The sequence below is a fragment of the Cinclus cinclus genome, chromosome 8 (assembly GCF_963662255.1).
Source record: "Cinclus cinclus chromosome 8, bCinCin1.1, whole genome shotgun sequence".
NCBI classification, from domain to species: Eukaryota; Metazoa; Chordata; class Aves; order Passeriformes; family Cinclidae; genus Cinclus; species Cinclus cinclus.
Genome location: NC_085053.1, coordinates 3,148,434 through 3,175,809, shown reverse-complemented (window position 1 = coordinate 3,175,809; position 27,376 = coordinate 3,148,434). Strand labels below are relative to the sequence as shown.

The 27,376-nt window shown below is 40.2% G+C and overlaps 1 protein-coding gene across 3 annotated transcripts in view; it reads left to right on the top strand.

Annotated features, from left to right (window-relative positions):
• CEP350 (centrosomal protein 350) overlaps positions 1-27,376 on the top strand; it is a 70,190-nt gene that overhangs the window by 23,870 nt on the left and 18,944 nt on the right. For 2 of the 3 annotated variants that reach the window (XM_062497845.1, XM_062497844.1), the window contains exons 11-30: positions 294-415; positions 1,682-2,730; positions 3,327-3,480; positions 4,575-4,738; positions 5,626-5,815; positions 7,175-7,413; positions 7,525-7,688; positions 8,337-8,447; positions 8,692-8,823; positions 10,325-10,464; positions 10,841-10,960; positions 11,401-11,567; positions 12,051-12,247; positions 12,763-12,947; positions 13,870-13,957; positions 14,306-14,452; positions 15,707-15,864; positions 23,082-23,281; positions 25,004-25,215; positions 26,405-26,549. In XM_062497845.1, the coding sequence (XP_062353829.1) occupies positions 294-415; positions 1,682-2,730; positions 3,327-3,480; positions 4,575-4,738; positions 5,626-5,815; positions 7,175-7,413; positions 7,525-7,688; positions 8,337-8,447; positions 8,692-8,823; positions 10,325-10,464; positions 10,841-10,960; positions 11,401-11,567; positions 12,051-12,247; positions 12,763-12,947; positions 13,870-13,957; positions 14,306-14,452; positions 15,707-15,864; positions 23,082-23,281; positions 25,004-25,215; positions 26,405-26,549 (4,084 nt within the window). The remainder of the gene's footprint in view (positions 1-293; positions 416-1,681; positions 2,731-3,326; positions 3,481-4,574; positions 4,739-5,625; positions 5,816-7,174; positions 7,414-7,524; positions 7,689-8,336; positions 8,448-8,691; positions 8,824-10,324; positions 10,465-10,840; positions 10,961-11,400; positions 11,568-12,050; positions 12,248-12,762; positions 12,948-13,869; positions 13,958-14,305; positions 14,453-15,706; positions 15,865-23,081; positions 23,282-25,003; positions 25,216-26,404; positions 26,550-27,376) is intronic. The other variant, XM_062497846.1, reaches the window with a different exon arrangement.

Sequence of the window (27,376 nt, the reverse complement as noted above, 5' to 3'; positions counted from 1 at the left end):
GTTTAGGGAGGTTGTGACTTGTGTTGTTCTGGTGGTTATTGGTTAAGAAAAAAGAACAAATCAAAATGTGTAGCTTTGCCTAAAACATAGTGATTTCAGTCATGTGCAGCTTCTTTGCTAGTGGCTGCTTTTTGGCCCAGCAAGGCCTACTAGAATGCTGATTGAAAATCATGTTTCTATTTTAATGAGAAGCTGAACTCTGGATATTTGCCTTTTCAATTGTGATGAGGCAAGAGCTCCTAAACTCTGACACACTTCTGAAAATGCATTTTTCTGCTTGTCTTCATCTCTAGCCCAGACCTGGTTATCAACCATCTGGGGAATCTGACAAAGAAAACAAGGCTCAAGAGCGTCCTCCAAGTGCATCTTCCAGCAGTGACATGTCCCTTTCGGAACCACAGCTGCCACTACTGAGGTAAGCAGATGGGGCCTTGGGAGAGAGAGGGAAGTGCTCCTGCTTTCATCTCTGAGAGGTGAAAATTGCCTTGGCTCTTGAGTTCCTGTTCCAGTGATAGTAATTGTCTTTACGGCAGTTGCAGCCTTTTCCTCACAGTAAAGAGGAGGCTGATGCAGGAAGCCATATGAAAATTTTGGCTATGGCTGGTTTGTGAGTGTGTAAATAAATAGTGAATGGTGGCTCTTGGTAATGTTTTGTTGACATCAGTGGGATGCATATTTTATGTAGGGACACTCATTTCCTCTGACATTGCCATTGGGCAAGAGAAGCCAATTGTATGAATGCATCTGTTGATTTTTCTTACTTGATTTGCTCAGTGTTGCTGTTTAAACTATTGTTTAAGATTCAGCCAGTAGTTATTCTCTGTGAAGTACCAAACACCTCTGCTTCTGCTTGGAACTAGCCTTTCCCTATTTCTTTTAATGTAGCTTTCCCAATTTTGAATTGTTCAGTGTATTATCAGAGTTTTTTTACTGGAAGTCAAGGTGCCTAACCAAACACTTAGACGTAAGAAACTAAAAATCCTGAAGTTTCTTGGATATCCTTGATAGCCCTGTTGTGCAAGTGTCTTTATTTTTAACTACATAATTAATGTCTGCTTCTTAAATGTGTACTTGCTTCAGTATCTGTACTCTTGACATAGTGCAGTGAGACCTGTTCTCTTCTGGAAAAGTTCAAGGAAGCTCACTGGGAATGCCACGTACAACTACGTGTAGAATAAAAAGCTAAACCATATAGTAAATACTATTAGTGTAACATCAAAAAAGAAATGTAATCACTAATAGTAGATGAGACTCATGGGACTTCAAAATGTGTTCAGAGGCCCTCATAGTAATCAGAGCAGAAGTTTTTTTGGGGGTCTTTCGGGGTGTTGTAGGTGTTCTGGACATGGGCAGGTGATAAGGAAAAAAAAATTTCTCCCTTTTGGAGTCAGAAGTTTTTGGAAAAGACTTACTGCTAACAGTGAAAAATCTCAACTTGTTACAACCCTAAAACAAAGAGTACACCATCAATGGCATTTCAGATTTGGGAGATGCTGTGTTGCTTGGTTTGTTGTTTTTTTACTAAATAACATTGTGTATCTCTTTACTGTCCCATTCCCCGCCCCTCTGATTCCACCAAAAAGTATTTTGTCCTGAAAATAAATCTCTGGCAACGATGCTTTAATCTAGGACATCAATACTCATGTAAGTCATCAACGTAAATGTTGACTTCTCATTTCAGGAGCGATTTGATGGAGCCTCCATGGGTGCAGCCAGACAGGTTGAGCCCGAGAGTCCAGCTCCCCCACCCACAAGCTCTCTTGGGATCAAGTGGAGGCCCTTGTTCCCAGCTCTGGAGTCTGGAGCAGATGGACCTTCTGTCAAAGGAGTGTGACGCGATGTTGGCAGGCAGGAGGAGCCATTCTGCCCCTGTGGGGTCCCTGATACCTCAGTCATACCTGAATTCATCTGCTGCACAGGAAAACCTCTTAGTGAAACCTGCCAGCCAGTATAAGAGCAAATTAGATCGCCTTGAAGCTTTGAAAGCTACAGCTGCTTCCCTTTCTAGCAGGATTGAAACTGAAGCCAAAAAGTTGGCTGGCGCCGGTATCAACTATGGTACCAAGTGGAACTCAGAATTAATGCAAGAAAACCATGATGAGGGACGGTGGGCAAAGGCTGTGAGTCCTCCTGTGAGGGAGGAAAATGAAAATACTTTTTCAGCCAGAATTCAAAGGATGCTGGGTGCCTGTGTGTCTCATACAGCCTTTGATGACAACCTTCCTGGGGTAGGCAACCTTAGTGAGTTTAAAAAGCTCCCTGAAACTATCAGACCTCTTACTGATGTAATCAGCCTTGGATTGAGGTCTCCTGCTGCTAACAGGCATGAAGGAGTCCTGGGACATTCATGCAAGAGGCAGACGGACTCCCCAGGGCGTGAGAACCAGGCGTATCCTCTGAGCAAAGCCGTTACTCCGCACGAGTCCAGCATTGACTCCATCAGTGAAGGGCCTCTCCTGAGTGATGAAAACCTCTCAGAAGAGGAGGGAGGCCAGCACAAGCAGCTGCCCCTGAAGATGTTGGAGACATTAAAAGAGAAGGATTTTTGCATTCGGGAGAGAAATGCTTTTGAGCCCATAAAGGAGTTTCAGAAAGCAGCTGAGAGGTACTCCCCACTTTTCACTCAGACAAGTGACACACACAGCAAGGGGCCCTGGGAGGAGCTGGCAAAGGGAAGTCCCCACAGTGTCATCAACATCTTTGCAAAGAATTACCAGCTTCATGGAAAAGGTAAAGATTGGAACATTTCTTAAACCTCCTGTGAACTGCTGTTTCCCCCATCTTACTGCTCCATGCACTTCATGCTTCAGAGTTAAGGAATATCCTTTCAGAGGTCTCAAATGTGAATCTGTGTAAGACATGATTTACAGCTGTCTCATGCATTTTGTACAGATTTTTTCCTCTTTTTATGAGTACTTTGTCTCTGACCTGGAGCTCCTCATTCTGAGGAGGAATGTTTTCTGACAATTTGATTTTTCTCTGGTGGTTTTTCTTGATTCTTTTTACCTTCATGTTATTTTCGTTAAAGATGATTTGCATGAAATTTTCTGCAGGTGACTCAAAAGCACTCTGGTCTTCAAGAATGTTTTGTTTGGAGTATGTTAATGAAGTAAAGAATTTGATAATTTACAAAAAAGAGGAAGACTGCTTGTTATGTTGTGTAAAACTGCCATAGGACAGCTGTACTGCTCTTCTCCTGATGATTTTGTGTTTGAAAGGCAGTCATTGTAACTCATGGTCAGGAGCATTTTAATTCCTATTACCTATTTGATGTATATTTGTATTTGTTATAATTTTGTCCCCTCCTTTCTCTCTCCACACTTCAGTGTTTGAAGAAAGGCTGAACGGAGGCTCTGCCCTTCTGCGCCCTTTGCTCCCTGCCATGAGCCCTCCAGAGAGCGTGGCTTCTTACGAGGATGATTTTGCCTCATCACAGGGAAGCAGCACTTTAACAGACAAAAAGATTTCACGTGACCTCAGGTAACTGTGTTAGACTTCCTAGAAAAATTAAAAATGCAGAATTCAAGAGAAAACAGTTAATACAAAATTTGTTTCATAATATGCTGGATGTATTTTCTGCTGTAAAGTGAAGAACTTTCTTAGGACCTTGCAGTTAATACAGCAGCCAACATAGTTAAGAGAGAGTCCTTAAGACAGAACAGTATTCCTGTTCCCTGTCTCATTTTTGCTGTTCTTTAGCCTGGACAGGTAGCTTTAGACAAGATTCTTATCCTTTGTAGTCCAGTGAGAATTACAATTACAGTGTGACTACTGTAACACTCAGTTGGGTAGTCTTGTAATTCAGAAAAAATAGAAAAGCTATTTCTAAGTCTCAAAATGCCTTCAGTACTTCAAAACTTTGTAGTAAATCCATAATTGCTTTCATTTGTCAGTGCTTACTTAGTAATGGATACATAAACTGTCTGTAAGAATTTTTAAAAGCTTCTATTCAAATTAAAATTTGAAGACTGTAGATCCTAGACTGTCCATGTCTACTGCATGGCTTCCTGAATTTTACAAGACCCTCTTTTTTCTAGTAAGTTGTATTTTATCGTATGGGCAACTTGGGAGAGAGGCCACAAGTGTGTTTGTGCCAATGATACTTAACTTCAGAAGAAAAGAAATTAAAAGGCACTTTTCACTCTGAAAATGTTGGCTGTAAAAAACTTTCTGATTAAAGCTTCTTTTTTCTGTTGGTATTATTTAGTGTATGATTCATTGGTGTCTCTTTTTTGCAAATCTTTTGTAGTTCTTTCTTGAAAATTGCTCATATTTCTGGCAGTTGTTATCTGTATGCCCAGAGATTATCTGAAATGCAGTCACATTTTGAGTCATTCTTGTTTTGTTCAGGTGTGGAGTCAAATAGCTCTTAAGAGTTAAAATTGGATGGGACAGTTGTTATCCATCTTTTAGTCTTTCATATTATTGGAAACACATTTCAACATGTTCAGTATCATATCAAACTTCCCAATGTCTTAGCTGTCATAGCTTTTAATCTCAAAACCATTGCTTTTCTAGATGGGCTGATTCATGCAGTTCACTCATCTTGTCTCCACCAATGTGCTCCTTTTTAGTGTTGCTGGCAGCAGTAATTCAAGCATTCAGGAAGAAATTCCCAGCAGGAGGTCACCCCTGGAGCCCCGATCTGTGGAGCTTGATTCTCAGCACTCGTCTGCACCCCACTCTGCAGCATCTTCCCGCTCGTCTGCTTCCTCTAAAAAGAGAGGGAAAAAGGAACGTAAGTGCACTATTTGGCTGTAGAGTATCCTTTTCTGTGAAGGCTTTTCTTGTTAGGAAAATCGCAGTCCTACATATCTGGAAACTGTAATCTAATAGTGATAGAATGATTGATTTATTTATTTCTCCAGTGATTCGTTCTTAGATTCTTTTCGATTTTGGTTATGCTCTGACAGTAAAATACAGTAATTTAAAGTTAAATAAGCAATAAGTTGTCAACAGCATTGAAAAATTTCCTTTCTTAGACCAGCCTCGTAATAAATCAGTTAATTTCAATATTGTGTGGGAACTATCCTTAGGTTCTGTACTAAGGAAATGCCAGTAGGCTTCTGAGTTATGGTCATGTTTGTGAAGGTGACAACACTTTTGCCTGAATGTTTTGGTTTTGGATCACAGTTAGTTTTCATCAGTGCACAAATTAATAACTACATTGATTTCTGTAGTAACATTACAAAAGCATGAAGAAACTGGAGGCTTGGTGCACTGATAGTATATAAGCAATGGATAAAAAAAGCTAGGTTTTAAGCCAATAGAGACATGACATTAGGCATTCTAATTTGTCTTCCTGTTTTTTCAAAACTCTTCACCTTTCCCTCAGAAAGCTAGGCTATATTCTGATATTTAATAGTAAAGAATTAAATTTGTATTTTCCTTATTTAAACTGATAGTGTGCTGAAAGGAAAGCTGAGTGACAGTTTTGGCGGTGACCACAATAGAAGAGAAGAGAGCTTCATTGTCAATTCTACATTTCTTGCTTGTTGGATCTATAGACTTCTAACTCAAAGGCTTCTTTAATTGGGGAAAAACTTGTCAATTCATTGTTTTGGGGCTTGTAAGATATTCACATGTAGAACCAAACAAACTTCTGACACTGTTGTTGCTTCTTAGGGTTGGACTCTTTCAATGGAAGTTCTCACCACTTTTCTGTGGAAGAAGATAAAATACTGTCTGAATTAGAGAGGGGATCCCAACAAGCTAAGAAATCCTTACCGAGTAGCAGAATTTCTAATAAAGAGCATGAGCAGAACCCAGATACAGACAGCACACTGGAGAACTTATCTGGACACTCCCTGCTGAGGTAACAGGAAAGTTATAAGACTTGATGAAAATATAATGATGCTTGGTAGTGTTAATGGCTGTGTCTTTGGATATGCAAGATGGGAGTAACAGAAATGGTCAAAAGTGAGTTGGCTGTGCATGCAGAAAACACTTTTTCCCTATATTTTAAATATGAAACATGGTATCCTGTCATGCTTAGTACCTTAAGCATTGAAATACAGTTTTTCTTTCCCTCTTCTAGAAAGGGTCTGTTAGAAATGTGTCAGGGTCTGTTCAACCTGTGCAGTCACCTTTCTTTTTTCAGACAGTTTTGGCTGTACTTTTGTTCAGCTAATACTCACAAAGCCTATCCAGCTCTGTGAGTCGATGCCTTCTGAGAGATGAACCCATCCTTGGAAACGAATGTATTGAAAGAAAGAAAGAAACATATCTTTTCTGTTGCAACCTCTTTTTGTCTAGCTAAAAATGCAGTTTTTCTAGTAATTGTCCAATGAGTGTGGTTGTGAAACAGTTTTCACTGTACTTTTTTCTAAAAAGCATTGGTTAATATGAGTGATCTCTCAGTCTCTGTTGGTTTAGAGCAGTTCTGAGGTATTGGCTTCTTTTGGTGACTGTTGCTAACATCCAGGATTGGGTTTCAAAGGTCCTTTGACCTCCTAAGAGATGCCAGTAAAGCAGAATGTCTTCCCAAAGGATTTAAACAGCCACTGTTAATTGTCTTCAGCCTAATAAAATTGAAATAGTAAATTTAAGAAGTATCCATATCATTTTCTCTGTTTAAAAAGGAAGTATCTTTTCTCAAAACGTGTTACCGTAGTATCTTAAAAATTGTTCAAGTCAAGTTTTGGTCTCCATTGCATTTTAGGAGAGAGGTCAAGACTCAGGGCAGTGGCTTGTCACAATCAGTTGCATCCATTGATGATAGTAAATGCTACCCTATCCTGTCCTAATGTAGACTATCATCCATGCTGATAGTAAACTGTTCACTTTTTAAGATGCATGTACAGATGATTGCATTGTGACTTCCTCATATCAGCCTCCTAACAGGAGGCACTGAAACCATTTCTCTGGTCATGTAGAATATGAAGATACTGTGTTATTGAAAAAAAAAAATCGTGTGTGTGTGTGTGTATGTGCAAACTAGGCTTAACACATGGGGAAAAACAAGGTGCTCTAGAAACTTAACTTTGAACTGGGGTTTAGGGACAAAGCCCATCTCGTGAGGCCATTTCCTGAAGACAGACTGGGCCCGTGCAAACTGAGCAGACTGTGCCCTTTGCACAGATCTGTTTGTGTGTAGGAATGGAAGAACAAGGTTATTCCATTATTCTGGACTAGGAGAATTATTGACTCCTTTTGGTTTTTGTTTCACCGTCAGTTTCTCAGACAAGGGAAGACCCCAGAAGACACCAACTTCTTCCCCATCTCCCGGCTCCCAAAAAATGTTGCAGTTGGATTCTGTAGGCAATACAGCAGAAAGAGTCAAGTCACCTGCTGGCTTTTCTGGAGGTGCAGCCCCAGGGTGCAGCCCCCAGTGCAGCCCCAGGCCAAACGTGGCCTTCCCTGACATGGGCCTGGGAGCCAGCAGGTCTGCAGCAGGAGCAGCCTCAGCAAGCGGTGAGTATTTGTAAAATCTCTGCTGATGCCAGGGCAGCTGCAGCGTTTTCCCTTGAGTTTTAGACGTGGAACGCTGAAGCGTGAGGGTGAGCAGTGCGTGTTGTCCTGCAGGCTGCACGCGCTTCTCCCCTGCGGGGCTGCAGCACCGTCTGTCAGCAGAGCTGAACTACCTGAGCGCTATCGAGGAGTCCGTGCGGCAGCTCTCGGAGCTGGAGCGAGTACGAGGCATTTCCCTTGCCCAGCAGGAGACTGTTTCTTTGGCTCAGATTCTCAAGGTAATGGGAAAACACTTCTTTGTCTTAACTTTTTTTTTTTTTTTTTTAATTGCTTGTTTGCAAGAAAATTAAGTCAGGGCAGGTTAAGCTTTTGTTAGCAGTGCAGAGAAATTGTAATGGGCATGATAGGGCATTTCTGATAATGGCCATTTTTTAGGATTAATGTCTGTTATCTTTCTTTTTTTAAGTTGATACCAAGGAAGTAGCTACTCTGGAATACGTGTCATTTATATACCATTAGCTGGAATCACTGTTTTGGTTGTGTTCCTCAGATAAAAGCATGATTGTTTACTGGGATTGATGTTGAGTTGCAGTGCCATGCAGTGTAGTTGTTTGGGCTGGATGATTTGTTTTATTCCACAAAAACAATATTTTTGGTTGAAGTTTCCCTATGTTGGCAAGATTGTTTCTTCTAGTTTGTTGAATTGATCTCCTGAACTCTTTTTCTGCACTGTGGTGGAATAATAAGGGGAATGTGCATTGCCTTAAAATGGAAGACAGTCAGTGGGTTAAAAACTGTTTCAGCAGAAGAGACACCCGAGCAGAGTAGATCCAGATCTCTAAGAGATAGTTGCAACCAGTGGCTGAGGCAAAATAGCATCTTTATGTTTAACTTGCACAGTTAAAGCTTATGTTCCTCATCTGTAGGCACAACAGCAGCGCCATGAACGGGACTTGGCTCTTTGGAAAATCAAGGCTGAACAAGAAGCATTAGAAAGTCAGAGACAGCTGGAAGAGGCAAGGCAGAAGGCAGCTCAGGTAAGGCTGCCCTTCAGAAATATGGAGTGTGTAAGAGGCAAAATGTTGTAAGTGAATCCATGCCTACAGGTATCCTTAGTTTGAAGCTGTGAACATATGGAAGTGCCAGAAGGGTTTAATATAGCTAAAAGAAACTCTCAAGGGCCTATTTCGAACTTTTTACTGCTAGATCTTGAGAAATAAATCTGTAGTTATTATAGCCAGACTGTTTTGGAGAGCTGAGCTCTCTGTGTTTTCTGCGTAGGTCCATGCAGAGTCACTGCAGCAGCTGGTCCAGTCACGGCAGGAGGCTGGACAGGAGTTCCCATGCAAGGCTGCAGCTGAACAGGCAGAACCTGCACTGCTCTCTACAGATGCAGCTCACCAGCTCGGTGAGGTGAGGCCCTAGGGAAAGAGAAAAGCTGCTTTAATTGCAGTGTTACTTGAATACTTTCTTGCCTTTTAAGTTATTTTCTGTTTGGTGTCGTTCTTGGTACAACTTCTTCACTTTCATAACACGATAAATGATAGGGCTTCAAAGGAGCTACTCTGGCATTTTTACATAGAAGTCAATCATCAGCCTTAAGTCCCTGTTCCATATTCTTATGATCTTCCAGTTAATGAACTCTTAAGAAGTTTGTTCTTCCAGGATAGATTGATTACAGTGAACACAGCCTCTAGTTTGTAAGAGTTGCTCTCCATCACGGTTTGATCCTATATCTGTTTCATATGCAAATTAAACTGCAAAAGCAGAGAACTACAGTTTTGCTTACTGCTGAAGGTAGAAGAACAACAAATAAAATTAAAAAAAAGAGAAGGGAGAATCTTCAGCAAAGCTCTTGACTTGGTACAGAGTTTGAACTTTCCTCGTTTTGAATCTCTCTTTGTTCCTCTTGTACTATGCAGAATATTTATTAGTTTTCAGATTTTTATATCAGTTATTATACTTCTTGTTCCCTGTATGTGTATGTAGAAGCTGCTTCAGACATGGCTAAGGAGCACAGTAACCAAGAAATGCTCTTATTCCATCATAGTTTGGAAATCACAGTGGCTGTGGGTCTGTATTATGGGATGGAGTGCAAAAGGCTGATGAGTGTGAACAGAACTGTTTCTTCACAGCTCATGCAGATGTTGGGGCTCACCAAGGCTGGTTTTATAATGAGTAATGGAATTGTTGAATAATACTGGTGTGTTTGTCTGGGCTCTGCTAAATATGTGAAGTTTAAATAATTTTTGAGTAGACAAGAATGGGTTAAAGGAGCAGAAAAAGCTCAGATACCTCAAATGGATGCAGTGTATTGGTTGTTGAGAGTAGGTAGTGAAGTCTTGGATAAAGACAAGGAAGCATTTGTAGTTTTTAGAGCTGAAGTGGGTAGGAACCAGTTAAGAAACAATGGAGAAGAAACAGAGAAGGCAGCTTTTATTTGGTGTAGGGTTTTAATCTCTTCAGGTCTTGATTGGAGTTTGAAGTATGATACTCATAAGAAGTGATGGTGGAGAGGCTGATGGGGATGACCTGATCACTGATGCTGGGTCAGCAGAGTAGCTTTTCCATCTCAGTTCGCAAGTGACTCCAGGTACTCAGTTGAGCAGCCATTTGCTTTAACTGGAATGCAGCAGTGGAAACACCTGTCACCAATGTGCTGGGAATATTTTTGAATGTACACTGTAATTTAATATGTGTAAAGGAATGGAGTATGGAGGAATATGTATTCACAGAGCAGTATGCACCTTTACCACCAGAATTGACATGTAGGGTTACAAACCAATTTAACCCCATGTCTTAACACAGTTGTTATAAATCACTAAGTTGCCTGCCAGAATGATTATTTTCTCTTCCAGAAGCATTTTGATGCTGCTGAGCTCACTGTATTCCCATGTTTTTTTGCTATACTCAGATGGCAGAGTTAGCACGGACCCAGATCTCAGACACTGTCAGTGCCCCAGCTGCTGCAGTCTCCACCTTGTTTGACCACCAACGGCAGCACAACAATTCAGAGTTCATGAAGCAGCTGAGGGCCCAAGCTGATACAAACAGGTTTGACTTAATGTTTCACATCTTGGGAGGAGGGGGAAATAAGATTTTTTAGGTTTTGCTTCACCTGTTCTTGCAGAAAATGCTAAGATGTCATAATAAGTAAGCATTTAAGATGAGCTTGAATTCCATATTTATGCCCTTAATAGCATACACCAAAGGTGATGTTAACTGGTTCTGTGAAACGCTACCTAAAAGAGTAGAAAAGGGTAATTGAAATGTTTTGTGGGATGATTTAACCTAGTTTAAGCTTTCAGAAATCTTTTAGCAGAAATTTTAGTTGTTACTGCTTCTAGTAAACTGATGAATGCTAATAAAAACTGTATTACTCCTATGTTTAAGACAATGCAGCTTTACCCCAAATGCTTCTCATTTCCAGGAAATGTGAGTCTGGTGCCATATCACAAGGTAAAGAGGAGACAGGTGACTCAAAACAGACATATTCACCAATGTTTGATAGTTACTCTGAGTCCTCAAGATCAAAGGTTCATGATCATAGGTAAGAAGCTTTCTGTGTCCTGTTCACTTACCTGATATGGTTAGGTCCCATAAAGTTTCTCACTGCCCTTCTCTGATCTTGAACTGGAAAAATGTTGTCCTCTGTAATTTTTCTAACTGCTAAAACAAAGTTTCTAGCTTACTCATTCTTTTAAAATCTGAAGGATTTGTTTGCATTTGTTTATCATCACTACTCATCGTCAGGTAAAGGATGTGTATACCTTCGGACCACATGGATTTTAAGCTAGAATAAAACAGCAGTCAGTTTGATGAAAGTTGGAATTTTAAAGTAGCCAAACTGCATTTTAAAACCAAAATCAAGCCCTCTGCGTATTGTTTATTGTTGTGATGTTAGTCATGGTGTGTATGGTAGTAATGTAATGTAAGGATTTTGAAAAGTGGAAAGTATTTTTTTTTAAAAATAATCTCTGGTTAACACAGTAGTACCAGCAGCCGCCAGGAGAGCCCTTCAGTTCCATCTTCTAAGGAGAATGAGAAAAAGCTTCCCTGTCGTGAGAAGACAGCCAGCAGTATTGAAGAGGAGGCTCAGACTGCTGCAGATGATTCCTTGCCCAGTGACAGTGTTTTATCCCTACCAGATGAAAAAGGTTGGCTGTACTGCTGGTGTGTGGTGGGTCTGAAGGTGGTGAGGGGAAGGGAGACATGATGGTAGTGCCGTTTCAGAATGAATTTCTGAAATAAATGAGGGAAAGCGTGTAAAGAAAGCTGAACCCAAGGTGAATTGTAGTCTCTTAAGAGGTAACAGAGAATGGCACAGTGAGATGGGAACCTTTGAGATTCTGCTATGTTAGTTTAGCCAGATGCTCACATGCTGAACCTTCAGGGACAACACCAAATGTTTCAGCAACTCCAGACGTGTTTATACCTGTGTACACAGATCTGTTAGATCGCTCGAAGCTGGATAACAGATGTCCTGTAACTCAAAATCACTCTTTCCTAAACACCCATTTTTCTGCATTAGCTATCTCCCTGTCTTTCTGACCCCCTTAACATTAGTGAGATGAGACAGACTGAAATTGCATTCATGGTGCAAAACTGAGTGAAAGCTGCTTCCCTGATTTCTCCCTCAGATTCCGGTTCTGTTGCAACAGAGTATTCCCTGAAATTTGATGAGTCCATGACAGAGGATGAGATTGAAGAAAAATCTTTTCGGTCTTTGCTGCCCTCTGAGAGTCATCGCAGAAATAATCTGGAGAAGAAGCGGGGCTGTCGTGATGATTCTGATGAGGAAGTGTCCCCAGACAAAACAGCTCTGTCATCTATCAAGGTAGATGAGGCAACCATATTTAAGTTAAATTAAATTAACTGAGCTGACATGGTTAAGCTGATAAGCTTCAAGTGAGCTGTTCTTAGCCGTGTTTGCAGGGTTGAGGGTTCTTTTGTTCCCTGTGGTTCCCTGAGCATCTCAAAACAGAGAGATGTGTGAATCATGCTGTATGTCATTGTTGTACAAATGTGATGACTTATGGAACAGTCCATCCAGGCCTCTACCTTGTGGCTTAGGAAGAGTGACTTCTTGAGGTAGGTTTTAAAAGCACAGTGGATTAAGCCCTCCAACTGTGCTAACACACAGCTCTGGAGAAAGTGGGGACCTTCCAAAACTGTCACACAGCCCAGGGCAAAAAAAGCTGGTCTGCAAAAAGCTGAGAGAAAAAAACAACTTCCCTTCCTGCATCTGTTTTTGTGTATCTGTGGATATACACACACAGACATGCTCTTTGTAATTGAAAAAAAAGCCATGGCATTTCTGTGGTTTTGTGCCAACTTTGTCTTTCCTTTTAGGAGCTAAGCATGCCATTCTCAGGAGGGCAGGATAGTTTCTCTAAGTTTACCATGGAGATGGTAAGACAGTACATGAAAGAGGAGGAAATGCGAGCAGCCCATCAGTCCTCACTCCTCCGGCTCCGGGAGAAGGCTCTCAAAGAGAAGACCAAGGCTGAGCTGGCTTGGCTGGAACACCAGAAAAAGTAAGGCAGCTCTGAATATATATAACTGCTGACTGACCATTTCCTTCTATTTTTCAAGGTTTTGTTTCCCCCTTACCACTCCCTTATTAAGTATTAATGGTTGAACTAATCTTCTGGCATCAGTATTCTGTACAGTTGTTACTGGGACTTGGAAAGAATGGGACCCAGTTTATAACGTGCTTTGATATTTACATTGAATGTGATTTGATTAAGAATTTCACTGAAACAGTAGAAGAGCAGATGTCTGTTGTCAGTTAGAGAAGGTAGTTGCCAACCATTCCTCTACACATTTTTAGGCAGGAAGATACAGAAGTGTCAAACAGTTTGATCTTTCTTTGTTTGATGTGTATCTGAGGTAATTTTAGTTGACTCAGGCCACATTTTGTGAATCTGGCATGTTGTACTTAGTGATTTGTTTCCAGTCCGAGATATGCTTTGTCCTGAAGTCCACTTGAAGTACCCACCAATACTAGTAAACAGCAGTATCCACTGATACTAGTAATCAGCAATTTTCCCTGCATGACAGTACCCTTGTTCAGCAGACCTTTTCTTACAATTTCTTGTTATTGTGGATTTGACAAAATATTATTAGGTAGTGAGCCAAGTGTTCTTCCTTCTGCGTTTCTCACATGGTGAGTGTGCCACCTCTACAGAGCCTCTGCCCATTCTTCTGAGATCTATTACCTGCACTGGCCTTTTTACTGTACCTTTCTGACCAAACCATGCAAAATATTCCATCATAGAGCATACCAAGGATTAAGGTGTATACCCTTCTGCAGAATAGGAAAAGTAAACTTTTTTTTTTCACTTTAAAGAGTGAAAGGCCTGCTGTGCCTTTTTTTCATATTACTTTATCATTATGTATTATTATAAAGTAATCTTATTGCTTCATTTATGCTTCTTCCTTTCAATCTACTTGCAGGCATTTGCGAGACAAGGGAGAGGATGATAAAATGCCTCCTATTCGAAAGAGGCAGCGTGGTCTGCTGCTGAGATTACAGCAGGAAAAGGTAAGGGTTGCCCTCTGGGAAAGTCCTGTTGAAAGCCATGTATACCCATTTCAGACCTGTAAATACAAGAATGGAGAACCAGCAGTATTTCTTACCTGTAAGTTTTAATTGCATTTCAGTCATACTCAGCATGTTGCTCTCAAGGGTCCTTCTCTATCTCTAATCTCATGACTGAGACTCTGAATTATTAATTGATCTGCAGTTCTTGGCTCCTGAAGTTCAGCCTAGTTCCTTCGTCATGTAACTGCAGTCATGTCAAATCCATAGCAAGGGCACTGTGGCAGCTTTGAGTGTGTTCTTGAGAGGGGTCTGTCAGTGTTCTTATGCTGAATCTTTTATACCTAAAAGGCAGAAATTAAACGTCTCCAGGAGGCGAACAAGGCCGCTCGGAAGGAGAGGCAGCTCATCCTTAAACAGCAGGCAGAAATTGAGCGAATCCGTCAGACTACAATGAAATTGCAGGAAAAACTGAAGTCTGCAGGAGAAAACAAGCTGGTGAGTGTTCAGCACAGAAGTTGGAGTCTTCCCTCTTCAGCCAAGCAGCTTCAGTGTTTATAGGAATGGAAGACTACTAGATTTGACCTATCAGTTGGAAGTTTTGTCTGCCTGAAATAGTCTTACCCCTTTATCTCAGCAATTTATGTTTAATTTTGATGCCTAAAGAGGCTACCTAGAACAGAAGCTAGGCAGTATTAAAGGAATAAAGTAGGTATTTATTAAAAAGGTCTTCAAAGGATAGACCTTGGGCAGTACAAGAGTCCGGCCATAGCTACACCCAAGATGGACGGTGTGTCGCAAGTTTTCACACTTTTATAAGTTTGGGTTCATTTCCATATTGGGGTTAATTGTCCAATACAGCTCCAGGCTATGAAGTCCCATCCTCCCAGATTGCTCTTCTCAATTCACTGTAGTTTATATATTTTGGGCCTGAAATTGCATCAGTGTCCTTGGTTCTGGGGCTGGAAAAGGATTGTTTTGTCTGACTGAGCTGTGAAGAGAACTTGCTAACATTTTATTTGAAGTTCAGAGTTACATACTGAAGCAGTACAGAATCTGGAAAATATGAAAGCTAAAATTTAAGTCATCAGTTTCTTTAGAACATCGTTTAAGGAAATGCCTTTGGAGAAATTACAGAATGTTTTAAATGCACAGTAGATGGTGTTTGTTCATTTTCAAGCTGAACTAATGACTTTGGGAATGTGAGGTTTTTTTTGATGCTTAGATCTCTCAGGCTTTGATTTCTGTTTGATTATTTGTCAGGCCCAAAGTACTAAATATAAGCCCTAACCCCAAAACTTCCTGCTGTGTGTGTTAATGTAATTATGCTAAGTTTCTTGCATCTACTTTACAAGGTAGTTATATGAGGTTTTGGTAGCTGGCTGCCTCCTTACAAAATTTTGAGAAGACACAAGTTTAATAGTAGTACTGTAGAAAGGATTGGTTTCCTGTTTGGGTAACTGAATTCTGGTGGTTTGTTGCTTTGGGGGTGGCTTCTTGGTTTGTTTGTTTTCTTTTTGTTCTCGACAGTTAGGGAAAAACGTAAATTATGGTGAGAAAGAGTGTGCTAAAAGCTGTGTGTCAAGTAAAAATGAGGTTATGAAGTTAAATCTGCAAGTGGACAGACTTACCTGAAGCAGTATTTCATGTAATCTAGAGATTACAAAATGAATTAACACAAATTAACCTAATTTTTAAAGGATTTTGGAATATTCTTTTAAAGCCTCTTTTATTTTAACCCTTTAATTGCAGGAGCTTCCCAGTGAGGATGACATCAAGCAGAGCAATGGTTTCAGCCCACTTCCAACTGATGCAGAAACACGCAGCCCTTCCCCAGTCTCCATCTCCAGCAGTGAGACCAGCAGCATTATGCAGAAACTTAAAAAAATGCGCAGCAGAATGGACGAAAAGTAACTATATATATTTTTTTTCTTCCTTTTACATAAGTTTGCTGTTTTAATGGAACAAGTTGGTTTGGCCCACATCTGCACTAAAAAGTGACCATCAGAAATATTGATGTTGTTGATATCACACTTTGATCTGAATGGCCTGAAAAACAGCTGTTTGGAAACATGAACAGAAACATATTAATCTTTGAATATAAGAATTTAAAGGCTACAGTTCTTGCATGGTACTAAGATTCAAACATTTTGGCAGATCATGTGGTCAAGGTTTTATTACAGAAGATTTGGTTTAATATTCTCGGTACTTTATGATAGGGTTGGTAAAAGCACATCATCTTAAGAGATGTTGATGTTTGTAGGTACAAGGAATATGTTCTGTCTTCACAGCACGTCCTGTCAGAGTTTCTCTTGCAATGAGAGACCTGAAGTCAGATTATCAAAATGGTGCCTGTATTTTGTATCTCCCCTTTTACCTTTAAAGAGTAAAAAAGTATAGGGAGTGAGACTTTAGAATTACAGTGCAAATTTTTATTTTGAGTTGAAACGTAACTTATAACAACAATTGTCTTAGGCAAAAACTAGTAACTGAGTTTCAGATCTCACAGAAAGACACTGAGGTTGTCAGATATGTGTGATTTCTATCTAATTATCCAACTGCTGCATTTTAATTCTGTTTGCATTAATAGTAGCTAGGATGGATTCTTCAAATATTTTCTTTATTAAAGGAGGTGATAGGTAACTGAGAAGATACGTGGTTCAGAGGTTGGAAAAATGTTGAAAATGCTTGTTAGGCTCCAGAGGAAATAACAAAATCTGTGTGCAGTTTCTGGGTCTGAAAACCTAAAATGAATCTTCTGATTTCACCTATGAAGTTGTTTTAGATAAAAACTTGTTTCCATGTACTTTCATTGTAGGAATTACTTTGTGTGCACAAAGCATCCTAAACACTTTACCTGCTTGTGCTCATTAGTTTGGAGCCCTGCATTCTTATTCGAGACTAATTCCTTGAAAGTCTGGCTTCTGCCAGTTGCCACAAGAAATAATATTTTCTTAGACAATTCTTTTGAGCTTAGAACCAAGACAGTCCCTGCACTTCAGTCTATGTGGGTGATCTTTGGGATGTGTTTTTTGTTGAGGCTCCAAACACAGCTGGATAAAAGATGCCAAAGCAAGCAATGCCATGTAAAGGTCAGCTATCCTTGACTCCTTAGCAAGCCTGTTTGCTTGCAGTCATTTGAGAAGCACATTTCCCACCCGTGTATGTATTGGAGCATGATGAAAATAAAACACAACAGCAGTAAGGAAGACTTTGGTAGAAGCAGGAAAAACTCAAAACATGTTGTAGTTTCGTGGCCTTTGTGTATCTCCTGAGTTGGTTGGTGTTTTATTTGGACTCCTGTGGTGGCATCTGGTAAATGGAACAGCCCAAATCGCTGATAATGAAAAGTTTCTGAGGTGCCATATTTCCAAAACTAAACTCCTGGGATTCCAAGTTGTACGAAAACCACCCCATCATCATAGTGGCGAATTCTCAAAGTATTTTTTGAGACTGGTAAATTCCTTAAGATGGGGACTTGAAAAGCATGTATGTTGTAGGCCATGCTGACTTCTAGGGTTTCAAGAAAATAATTTTTTTTCTTCTAATCTTATTTTTTTGTTAAGAGAGAGTCTTTAATCTTATTTTTCCCCACAAACAAATTCAACAAATTTCAAATGGTGATTAAAAACTATCTGCAGCTTACAAATTTTGAGATACAGTATTAATCATAAAAAAGATGACAAATATACTTGTATATTCAAGACATCCTTTGCCACTTTTTATCAGCTAGTGTCTTTGTCAATATTATTCTTAAAATGATTTTTTTTTTCAAAGTACCTTCATTTCTAAGCAACATTTACAATTGCATGAAGACATATATTACAAGGGATAGTAGCAGATATAAAGTATGTTCTACATTTAAAGATATTTTAGTCATCATTTGATTATTATTTTATGTAGTTGGAAATATTGCTCACTGGAGAATACTTTTCAAAAGCTGGATACCAGGATTTGAGATGGAACAATTACTTCTAAGAAGAACAAGTGGAAATTGTGTGTGGTCTGTGTGGTCATGTGTTTTTGGTTTTATGGTTTTAGCAGTCTTGGATTTTTTGTATATGTTCAAAGGAGGAAGTATTTTTTATAAGCGTAAATGATTCTCTAAAACTTGATTTTCCTCTTGTACTGTTTTTGCACACCTTTGGCAGATGTTTTGATAGTGATAGCAGTGCTTATTAATTGAAAAACAGTGCTGACTTGGTATCTTTTTTTTAAATATCCTTATTTGTAAAACACATAAAAGTAACAGTAAAGTGTTTGGTTTGGGGTGTAATGATAGCAAGCTGCCATTTGAGGGGAATCAGGGTAGGAAATAGGGCTCAAGGGAAGAAGCTGAATGATAAATACTATGGAACTGGAGGAAGGAACTGGGAAAGCCTGCTATGCTGGGTTTGCTGTATTCCACAGCAAGGTGGAAATCCTTTGGCTTCCTTACTTAGGAGGCAGCTTTATTGTTTGTCTTCTGCTAAAAGCAGAATGAAAGAATAGTTCTGTTTTCATTGTAACTGATGAGTCTGTGTAGCCTGCATGTGAACAGGAGCATGCTCTGTCAAAGAGAATTAACCACTTTCCCCTGGCTTTCCTTGCCTATGCAGCATTAGTGATAATCTGTGCAGTAATGGATTAAATGCTTATTTTCGTTTGCTTTTCCTTAGTGTGCTTCTTAGCTTGCATTGTAGTTGATGGAGCTAAATAGAGCATGGTATTTTTCTATAAATTTGATAATTCATTAGGAATTAGCTTAAAATGGTAGTACTTTTAAGAAATACCATTTTAAGCAGAGCTGTAAGTTATATAGATTTTTTTAAAGAAACAGTAGGTACTATCTTTCTGCAGTTAGTACTTCAAATGAAAGTACTGAGTATTCTGAGATCAAGTCTGTACTTTGTTGCAAAAAATCCCAATTAGCAGCTAGAATTTGAATGGTGGGTATATCTTGGACTTCTCCTGGAACTGTTAATGTTATTAAAGAAAATTATTTAATCTCTTTTTTTCTTTGCTCTTTCGCTGGGGCTTACCTTACTGTAGAAATAATTTTACTGAGGTTTTGCCACGTGAAGAAAATGTGTTTAAAGTTTCAGACCAGCAAATTGTTGATATTGCAAAACCAGCATGCTCTTTAATACCATCAGTGCACTCTTCTGAGAGAATAGCACGAGAAAGGTCAGGCTGAGATATGTTAACTGAGCACGTGGAAATCCACATCAAAGTAATAAAACTCTCCGAAATTTAAAGAAAATAGCTTGTCTTTCATTAACAGAAAACAAGGTGTTATAAGTGTATGTTCTATAAACTTCTGCATAACAGTGTATAGTTTTTGTACTGCAGATGTTGGGTATTAACTATACAATGTTAAATGCAATTAATTTTAAAGTTCTTTGCCAGATGCTATCCTTTTCTCATTCTTTCTGCCTTAACTGCTATCTTAGTTTTAAACTCTTCCTCCTTATTTTGTAGACACTGCTCTCCTGTTCACTACTTCTTCTCTGTCTTTACGTCTCACCACTGGGCCTCTCTCAGTGTCTGTTTTCCCAACCTCCACCCCAAATTCCAGCTGTATATCTACAACCAATTGGTCAGGTAACTGTATATTTCTCCAGTGATAGACTCTTTGATAGAGCATGCTCTGTTCAGTCCTAGAAAGTCCAGAGGTTCTTCAGCAGTCGATGTGTTCAACACTTGCCTCGCTGTTTCCAGATCTTTATCAATGACATAGACAGGGGGATCACTCCACCCTCAGCACCAAGCAAAGCAGTGCAGTTGATTTGGTGGAGGAAAGAGGTGCCATCCAGAGGGACCTGGACAAGCTTGAGGAGTGGGCCAGTGTGACCCTCATGAAGGTCAACAAGGCCAAGTGCAAGGCCCCGCACCTGGGTCAGGACAATCCCCACTATCAGTTCAGTCTAGGGAGTGAATGGATTGAGAGCAGTTCTTCAGAGAAGGACTTGGAGATGCTGATGGACCAAAAATTGGGTATGACCTTGCAGTGTGCACTTGCAGCCCAGAAAACCACCTCTATTTTGGGCCGCATGGATAAACAGCAGGTCGAGGGAGGTGGTTCTACCCCTCTACTCCACTCTGTTGAGACCCCACCTGCAGTCCTGTGTCCAGCTCTGGGGTCCCCAGTGCAAGAAGGGCATGAATCTGTAGGAACAGGTCCAGAGGAAGCCACAGAAAAATAAGAGGGAGCACCTTTCCTATGAAGAAAGTTGGGCTTGTTCAGTCTGGAGAAGAGAAGGCTCCAGGAAGATCTTATTGCGCCTTTTCAGCATATGCAGGGAGTTTGTGAGAAAAATGGAGAGAGACTTACCAGGGCCTGTAGTGATAGGGCAGGGGGTAATGGTTTTAGGCTGAGAGGGTAGATCTAGATTAAATATAAGAAAGAAGTTCTTTGCTGTGAGATGGGTGAAGCACTGGCACAGTTTGCCCAGAGAAACAACCTGTCCCATCCCTGGAAGTGTTCAAGGCCAGGTCATCTGGGGCTTTGAGCAGCCTGGTCTAGCAAAAGGAGTCCCTGCCTATGGTAGAGGGGTAAAACTAGATGATCTTTAATGTCCTTTCCAGCCCAAACCATTCCAGGATTCTAATCTTATTCCTACTGTATTCTGAGTGGCAAACACAGTTCACTTTGCTCCCACTGTCTGGTTGCTACTTCAGAATAGCTGCTGAAACCTCACTTTGGGCTTATAGTCAGTATACCTTAAAATGTGCAAGTACAGTTTAGAGCAGCAGGTTAAAACTAATATTTGAAATGCATGGATAAAATGTGTGATGTTAGCCTCAGGGAAATAGTCTTTGAATGCTGCTGTAATCAGAGTGCTGCTGCTTCCTCATTGCTCCCCCACATTTCCAACTGCACAGATGCCAGATGTGCTTTTGCAATTGTTTTTTCTGCTTTTGAGGATAGATGTGTACGCTTGGTGTTGCAACTGGAACCCTCTAGACTGCAGTAAATATTAAGGCAATGCATCTGCTATTTTGTGGCTCTGGCCTTTAAAACCCCAGGGTTATGAAAGGGTCTGTGTCTTTGGCCATGCTGCTTTGATCTTCCTCTTGTGGGTTTTTTGTTGGAATCCTCTTTCTCTCCCATCGCTTCTGTTGACTTACCTTTCTTATTAAGTAGTTCTTGTGTGGTAATTATTTTCATGGCAATTTCATTAATTCTCCTCCTGTTTTTGGTCTTCTGGGTTAATTCATTTGACATCTGCTTTTAAGGAGTCCTGCTCCTTAGAATCCATTTATTTTAGCCTTTCTCTTACCTTTTATTTCAACTGGACTTGGCTCTCTCAAGATCCAGTAAACTGCAAAATTTTCTGATGAAATGAAACAGTAGAAAGAAGAAAAAGTTGCTTTTTGCAACCTCTGAAATGAGTTCCACATGCATGATCTGCTGGACTAATTGGAACTGATGTGTGAATGAGAGTAAGAGTGGATAGATCTGATAGTGCTGGTGAAAGACACAACATTATCATGACTGTCCCTGTCATGTTTGTAACGTAATTGCTGTTGGTAGTTTGCTCTCTTAATGATACCAGCCTGTCAGTTTTGCATAAGTGTAGATAATGTTTGATGTTTGTCTATAGAAAGTGATAGAATAGTGCACAAAATCATGGAATCTGTCAGCTTGAAGATGGCAGATGTTCCAGAGATTCTGAGGTGCTTCTGTTTACCACCTCCTCTTGTTTTGACTATCAGAAAGAGGATTGTGAGCATCTCGAACTGGCTTCTGAAACTTTTCATATCATAACTTGCTCCCTTTGTCCAAATCTGTCTTAGAGAAGGACTTATCTGAATCAACCTTTCTGATCAACTGCCAGCTCACTTTTCCAGGGAACAGAACAAACACCAAGTGAGCAAATGAGAAATGTCCCTTAGCAGGCAAGGCCTGAACATTAGTCACTTGGCTATTCCAGTCTCTGTAAATAAAAGGGGTTTTTGAAACATGAGAGATTGAAAAGCACAAATGAGATTACTATCTGCTTTGCAGCTTAAAAACTTTGATGCTAAGTGCTTGGGATGGCTTGTTAATTATAAGGACATTTGCAAAAACAAAATATCACAAGTCTTTGAAGTCTGCCTTCCACAACACCACAACTTCTGTACCAAAGGCAAACTCCCTAGCTGGCAAACAATGGACTTTCTACAGAGTGATTCTGTGGCATCTTAAAGCTTTCAGGGTAGGAGATTAATGGATTGATAGACACTCTTCTCTAGACTTGGCGTGCCAGAGGAAGTTTGTGCAATTGATGTTGAACTTGCTTCCAATTTACTGTCTTAAAGGTTAAGTGCTATGGTTACTTCAGTGCTCAGAAATGAGACAGGAGCTGGCAAAGAGCACAAGTGTGTTCACACAAACCTATTAATACCTACAAAATCCTGTGAGAGTTTTGTCAGTGCTAAGGTTTCATGGATCACTTAGGAGCTCTTTGTCAGAGAGAAAATACCTGTGAATTTTGAGCATGAGCTTTAATTTTTATTTCTTCTTGAACTACCAGCCAGATATGTTAGTAGCTGGGAAGAAACAGTCCAGTATCATTATTCTCTTGATGCTGTCAGCTCATAATTAACATTCCAAGTGTGCCAGTCCATAGAGATGATGCTTAAAGGAAGAAGGATTAAAACTCCAGGAGGACTATTAATATAGAATCACCTTCTCTTATAATAACATGCTTGGAAAAAACCATGGGGCAACCGAGGTTACCATTTTTCTGTCATTGGTCTTAGCAAAAAAGAAAAAGTTCATTTTTTCAAATGTTCATGGCTTTCTAGAAGGTTCCAGTTTAATACCACAGGTACTTATCATGTCCTGAAATTGGGAACTTTTTCAATTCAGTTTAGCACATAGTTTGTTGCACTTTTAATGATTTTGAAGATTTTTTAAAGTGTAAACAGCCTGTTTACAGTATGGTGCAGACATTACTTCCTACAGAGAAAAGAACCCTTATCTACTCGTGGGGTTTTTGCAGCAGCACATCAGCAGCCTGGGAGATAGCAATTATTGTGGATGTTATCCTAGAAAACTGAACAGCTGCAATTCTGGGAATGGTGGCAATCGAGCATCTGGGTGTGGGGAGCTCAGAGTGTGGCTGGCTGGTTTGCCATTGTCCTGTGCTCTGCCTGCCAGGTTCCTCACTAAGAGGGAGCAGAAGCTGATGCAGCGCCGACAGCACGCCGAGGAACTGCTGGAGTGGAAACGCCGCCTGGATGCAGAGGAAGCAGAAATACGGCGGATGGAAAAGCAGGCTCTGGCTGCCTGGGACAAAGAGCTGCTCAAAACCAAGATAGCCAAGAAAGAACTGGGGGATCAGAGAAATGAGCCCAAAGGTAATGGAAACTTGGGGAAAGTGACGTGTATGACAAGAGTAAAGCATAATTTGACACAAGGATTGCTTAGGTTTGCAGTTGTTTCCTTTTCTGATATTTTGGTTGTTTTCTGGACAGTCTTAGAGTCTCGATTTCTGCACTCTGTTGCCTGTTCTACACCACAGTTAAGTGTGTGTTTCTCCTTTCCTATGTATCCTCCCAAGTGAACAGTGCAGCATAAGCCCATCAGTCACTTCCACATACAATTTTTAAACCGTGTTTCTATATTTCAAAGCAGAAATACTGCACTATGGTATGATCTTTTGTTGGTAGTCTGAACTTACTATGTTATAACCATTTTCCCCAGCAGTTAGCCAAATGTCTCTGCTTGTTAGCTTTAGTACTATTGGTGAGGATGGCTCCTGTCAGGACCTGCTTTGCCATTGTCTGTGTTATCAAAAATTTGAAAGAATTTTTTTCTTCCCTCCATTTTTAATGCAACCTGTTTGAAATGTGTAGCTGTGGTGAAGTATGCTAGGATGTAATTAGTATAAATGATGCTATTGTGAGGAAAAATTGAATTCCCAGATGTTGGAAGCTACAACTTTACAGCTCTGTCTGAAGTGGATCATGCTGATGCACAGGAAACTGAATTGCAATGAGAGAAAATTATTTCAGAGATTGTTCTTAAAACACATCTATTTTCCTTTTTTTCCCCACTTTGCTGAAAGTAGGCAACACATGCTTTGAATGTGCAGAGGGAATTCAGAGTAATGCCCTATTACACTTAATGCTGAAAGCAGTCATGTGGGTTTTAGGCATTGTAAGACATTTTAAAGATGAGAGGTGTATGGGTCAGTAAGTTCCAATGAACAAAAATTCAGCACAAATGCTAAATTCTTGTCAGTAAGTGAGAAAAGCCTTGCTTTGTATTAATTGTACAAAGCATTGGAGCACAGCCCTGCTTCAGAAGGAAAAGTCCTTCTCCCCAGCCTTTACTCAAACACTGAACAGTTCTCCATGGCAGCCTCAGTAACGCCATGACTCCTGCGGAATTTAGTAAACAGGAATATTGAAAACCCAAATTATTATTTTGTTTGTTGCCATTTGAGAGACTCATGATGAAATCATAACATTAAAATGTTTTCTGCAACTACTGTAAAGGAAGCAATCAATTCTGAATCCAAGATCTGGCCTGCAGATTATATGCTCCTCCATTACTTCTTCAGACTAATAGTGACTCTTGCTTCTGTATGGTTAACTGGAAGGACAGGTTTCCCTAATAATCTTTTAGGAGTGTGTTGTCTGGAAAATGTTAGAATATCCTGAAAACTTCTTTATTTTAGATATTCAGCAATCACTAAGATTGTTGGGCAGTTTTCACAGATGCACAGAATCACTTGGATTGGAAAAGGCCTCATGAGATCATAAAGTCCAATATCTTACTGATACTGCCTTGTCAACTAGATCAGGGCACTAGGTGTCACGTCCAGTTGTTTCTTGAACACAAATCATAGCTTTAAATCATACTTCTTTGGTAAACAGGGTTGTTCTTGCTAATTATTTCACCCTCAGTGTCTAGAGGAGTGAAATAATGTTTGACCTGAACAGTTGACATGAGCATGTTACTACTTTATCTGCAGACAGCACAGTAAGTTTGCCTTCAACCTTATGCCTTCAGCCTCTGCATATAAGATGGTGCAAGTTCTGATGTGCTTTGTTTTTTCTCTCATTAAATCTCAGAAACAGCTAGTGAGGAAGAGTCTCCAGTGCCTTCTTGCTCTCATCTGAATAGTGAGAGCTCTATCCCAGAAGATCTTGGCAGTCTAGCTGCCGAGTCTGTCCCATCAGAGCCCATGAGCCATGGACAGCCAGAAAGCCCAGCTCAGAGTGCAATTAATGAAGAAATGGCTTATTCTGAAGATTTCAAGTCCTCTACCTCGCCTGGCAAACTGGTGAGTGAGCTGTTCTGCCGTATGTACTGTTACACACTATCAGAGAAGTGGCAAGTGCAGCCATCCCAGTTGTCCAAGCAGAAATTACACTTTTAACTAAATCTGTTCTCTGTGTTTGTGATACCATTTCACATTACTGTGAGTAATCATTATGATCATACGTGCACTTTGAAGTCTTGAGGAAATACTGTTTCCGCACAGAGTTCAGATATTTTTAAACTTGTGGGTAGTCTTGCAAAACATTTTGCGTATGTCACGTAGGTATGCAGTGCTAAGTGGTGGAACACTGACCCAGTTTAGCAGTGTGAATTAGCTGTAGGCTAGCTTGTTGCCATTGTATAAATTCTTTGAGGCCATGGAAGCTATGCTGTTTTTCCGTTTTGCCTTATTTGCAAGTAATGTATCCCAGAGTGTAGCTGTGGAATGAAGAAGCAGACTTGTAACTTCATGCACAGTCCTTTGGGTTTCAGATTGTATCTGCTTGCTGCTTAATTCTGCCTTATCATTCTATTCCAATTGTTATTTCTAGTTGGATGATAATTTTGATGAATTTCGTCCCAATAACTTTGCCCTGTGCTCAATAAGACAGAAAGTGCAGTGTCTGTGGGGTAAAAGAACTGTTGATCCAGACTGATTACAAATGTTTTCTTGCAAATTTGCTGAGGAGATAATAAAATGTGTCTAATGTGTGCCAGAAGTTATGTCCAGGGGGTTTTAAAGGTATGTAGGATAATGTTGAAGCATTAAGCAGCATTTCGGAAAAACATTTGCTCTTTGAATTTTTGCCTGGCCTCAGAAAAATAGTGCTGTGTTGTTTCACTGATTCAAAATGTCATCTTCCACCCTTTACACGAAGTGGTTAATTTCATTAGTTTATTTACTAGGAGTTACTATTGCTGCAGATGACACATATGTATTGAACACTTGTGAGTCAGAGCCATGTCAGTTTACTTAGGTGGTAGAGTAGTCTAAGCAGGTTTATTGAAATCTAGGCTCGAAGTAAGCAGTCAGCTGTTGCTGCTGTTGGTATTATTGTTTTATTGTCTAGCAAATTCTTAAGATTGTTGAATAGGTACCGTTGTTTGAGTTGTCCTCTTGTCATGCTGTTCTGTCCTTGTAACTGGTTCCTGATGACAGTGATCTTTTACTTTCAAACTGCAATTTCTTATTTATCCTTTTCCTCTCTCAGTCTCCTCTCAAAAGCAGCATATCTGTATCAAAACAAGACTCCAGCAAAGGCAGTCACAGAAATGGAGGACAGCTACGTTCACCTGTGAAGTCCCACCAGACATCTCACAACTGGTCTGATGAATCTTTATCTATGACACAGTCAGGTAAGTGTAATCCCCACTTGGGTTTAAACTGCTTTTTCTAAGCTTTTGCAGTTAACAAACTGGAAATGCAGACATAGGTGTGGGGAAGCAGACAAATTCCTGGAAATGGCCAAGGCCAAGGCTTGAGGTTGATGGGACTATTTTCCCATATGCAATTTGATCTCTTCAGCGGAAGAAAATCTTAATGTAAGAAGGTTTTTACTTTATATCTTCTTGTAGAAAGTGGTACAGGTTCTGCAAACAGAGATGAAGAAGATAAGAGTCGGTAGTTAAAGGTGGTCCTAGGATTTAAAAATCCCTGCTTCTGCACCCAGCTGCAGAAGCAGAACAGCTCTGTTACATGGCAATATGGGAGAGACCTTTGGGCCTACTCTGCCACATGCAGAATCAGTGGATGCTGCAGGACATAGGGATTTATTTTTAGAGGAGTGTTTGGTCTGTGCGCAGTAAAATAGGGCCTAAGGTGGCAATTTGAGCTGTAAAATTTCCTGTATGGATTCATTATACCCCTTATCCAGTACCCAAGCTGGCTGCCAGTAAATGCTGAGGGGAGGAATGCTGGAAGTGAAGTGGTATAGAACAGCCATTTCCCTGCTGTGCTCTCAGTCATGTGGATTGCAGGGGTTCCTGAGCCACCATCCAGTGGGTCACTGTTGTCCACTCTGTTCACCTGGGAAGTCTTTTTTTACTCTTTCCGTGCTTTTAGTCTCTTGAACATCTTGTTTTCCACAATTGATAGAGCAGCACAAAATGCTTCTTGGGAAATGAGATAACATTTTCCTTGTTTTTTGTTAATGGTAAGTCTTCAGTGGAAAAAGAATTAGCAG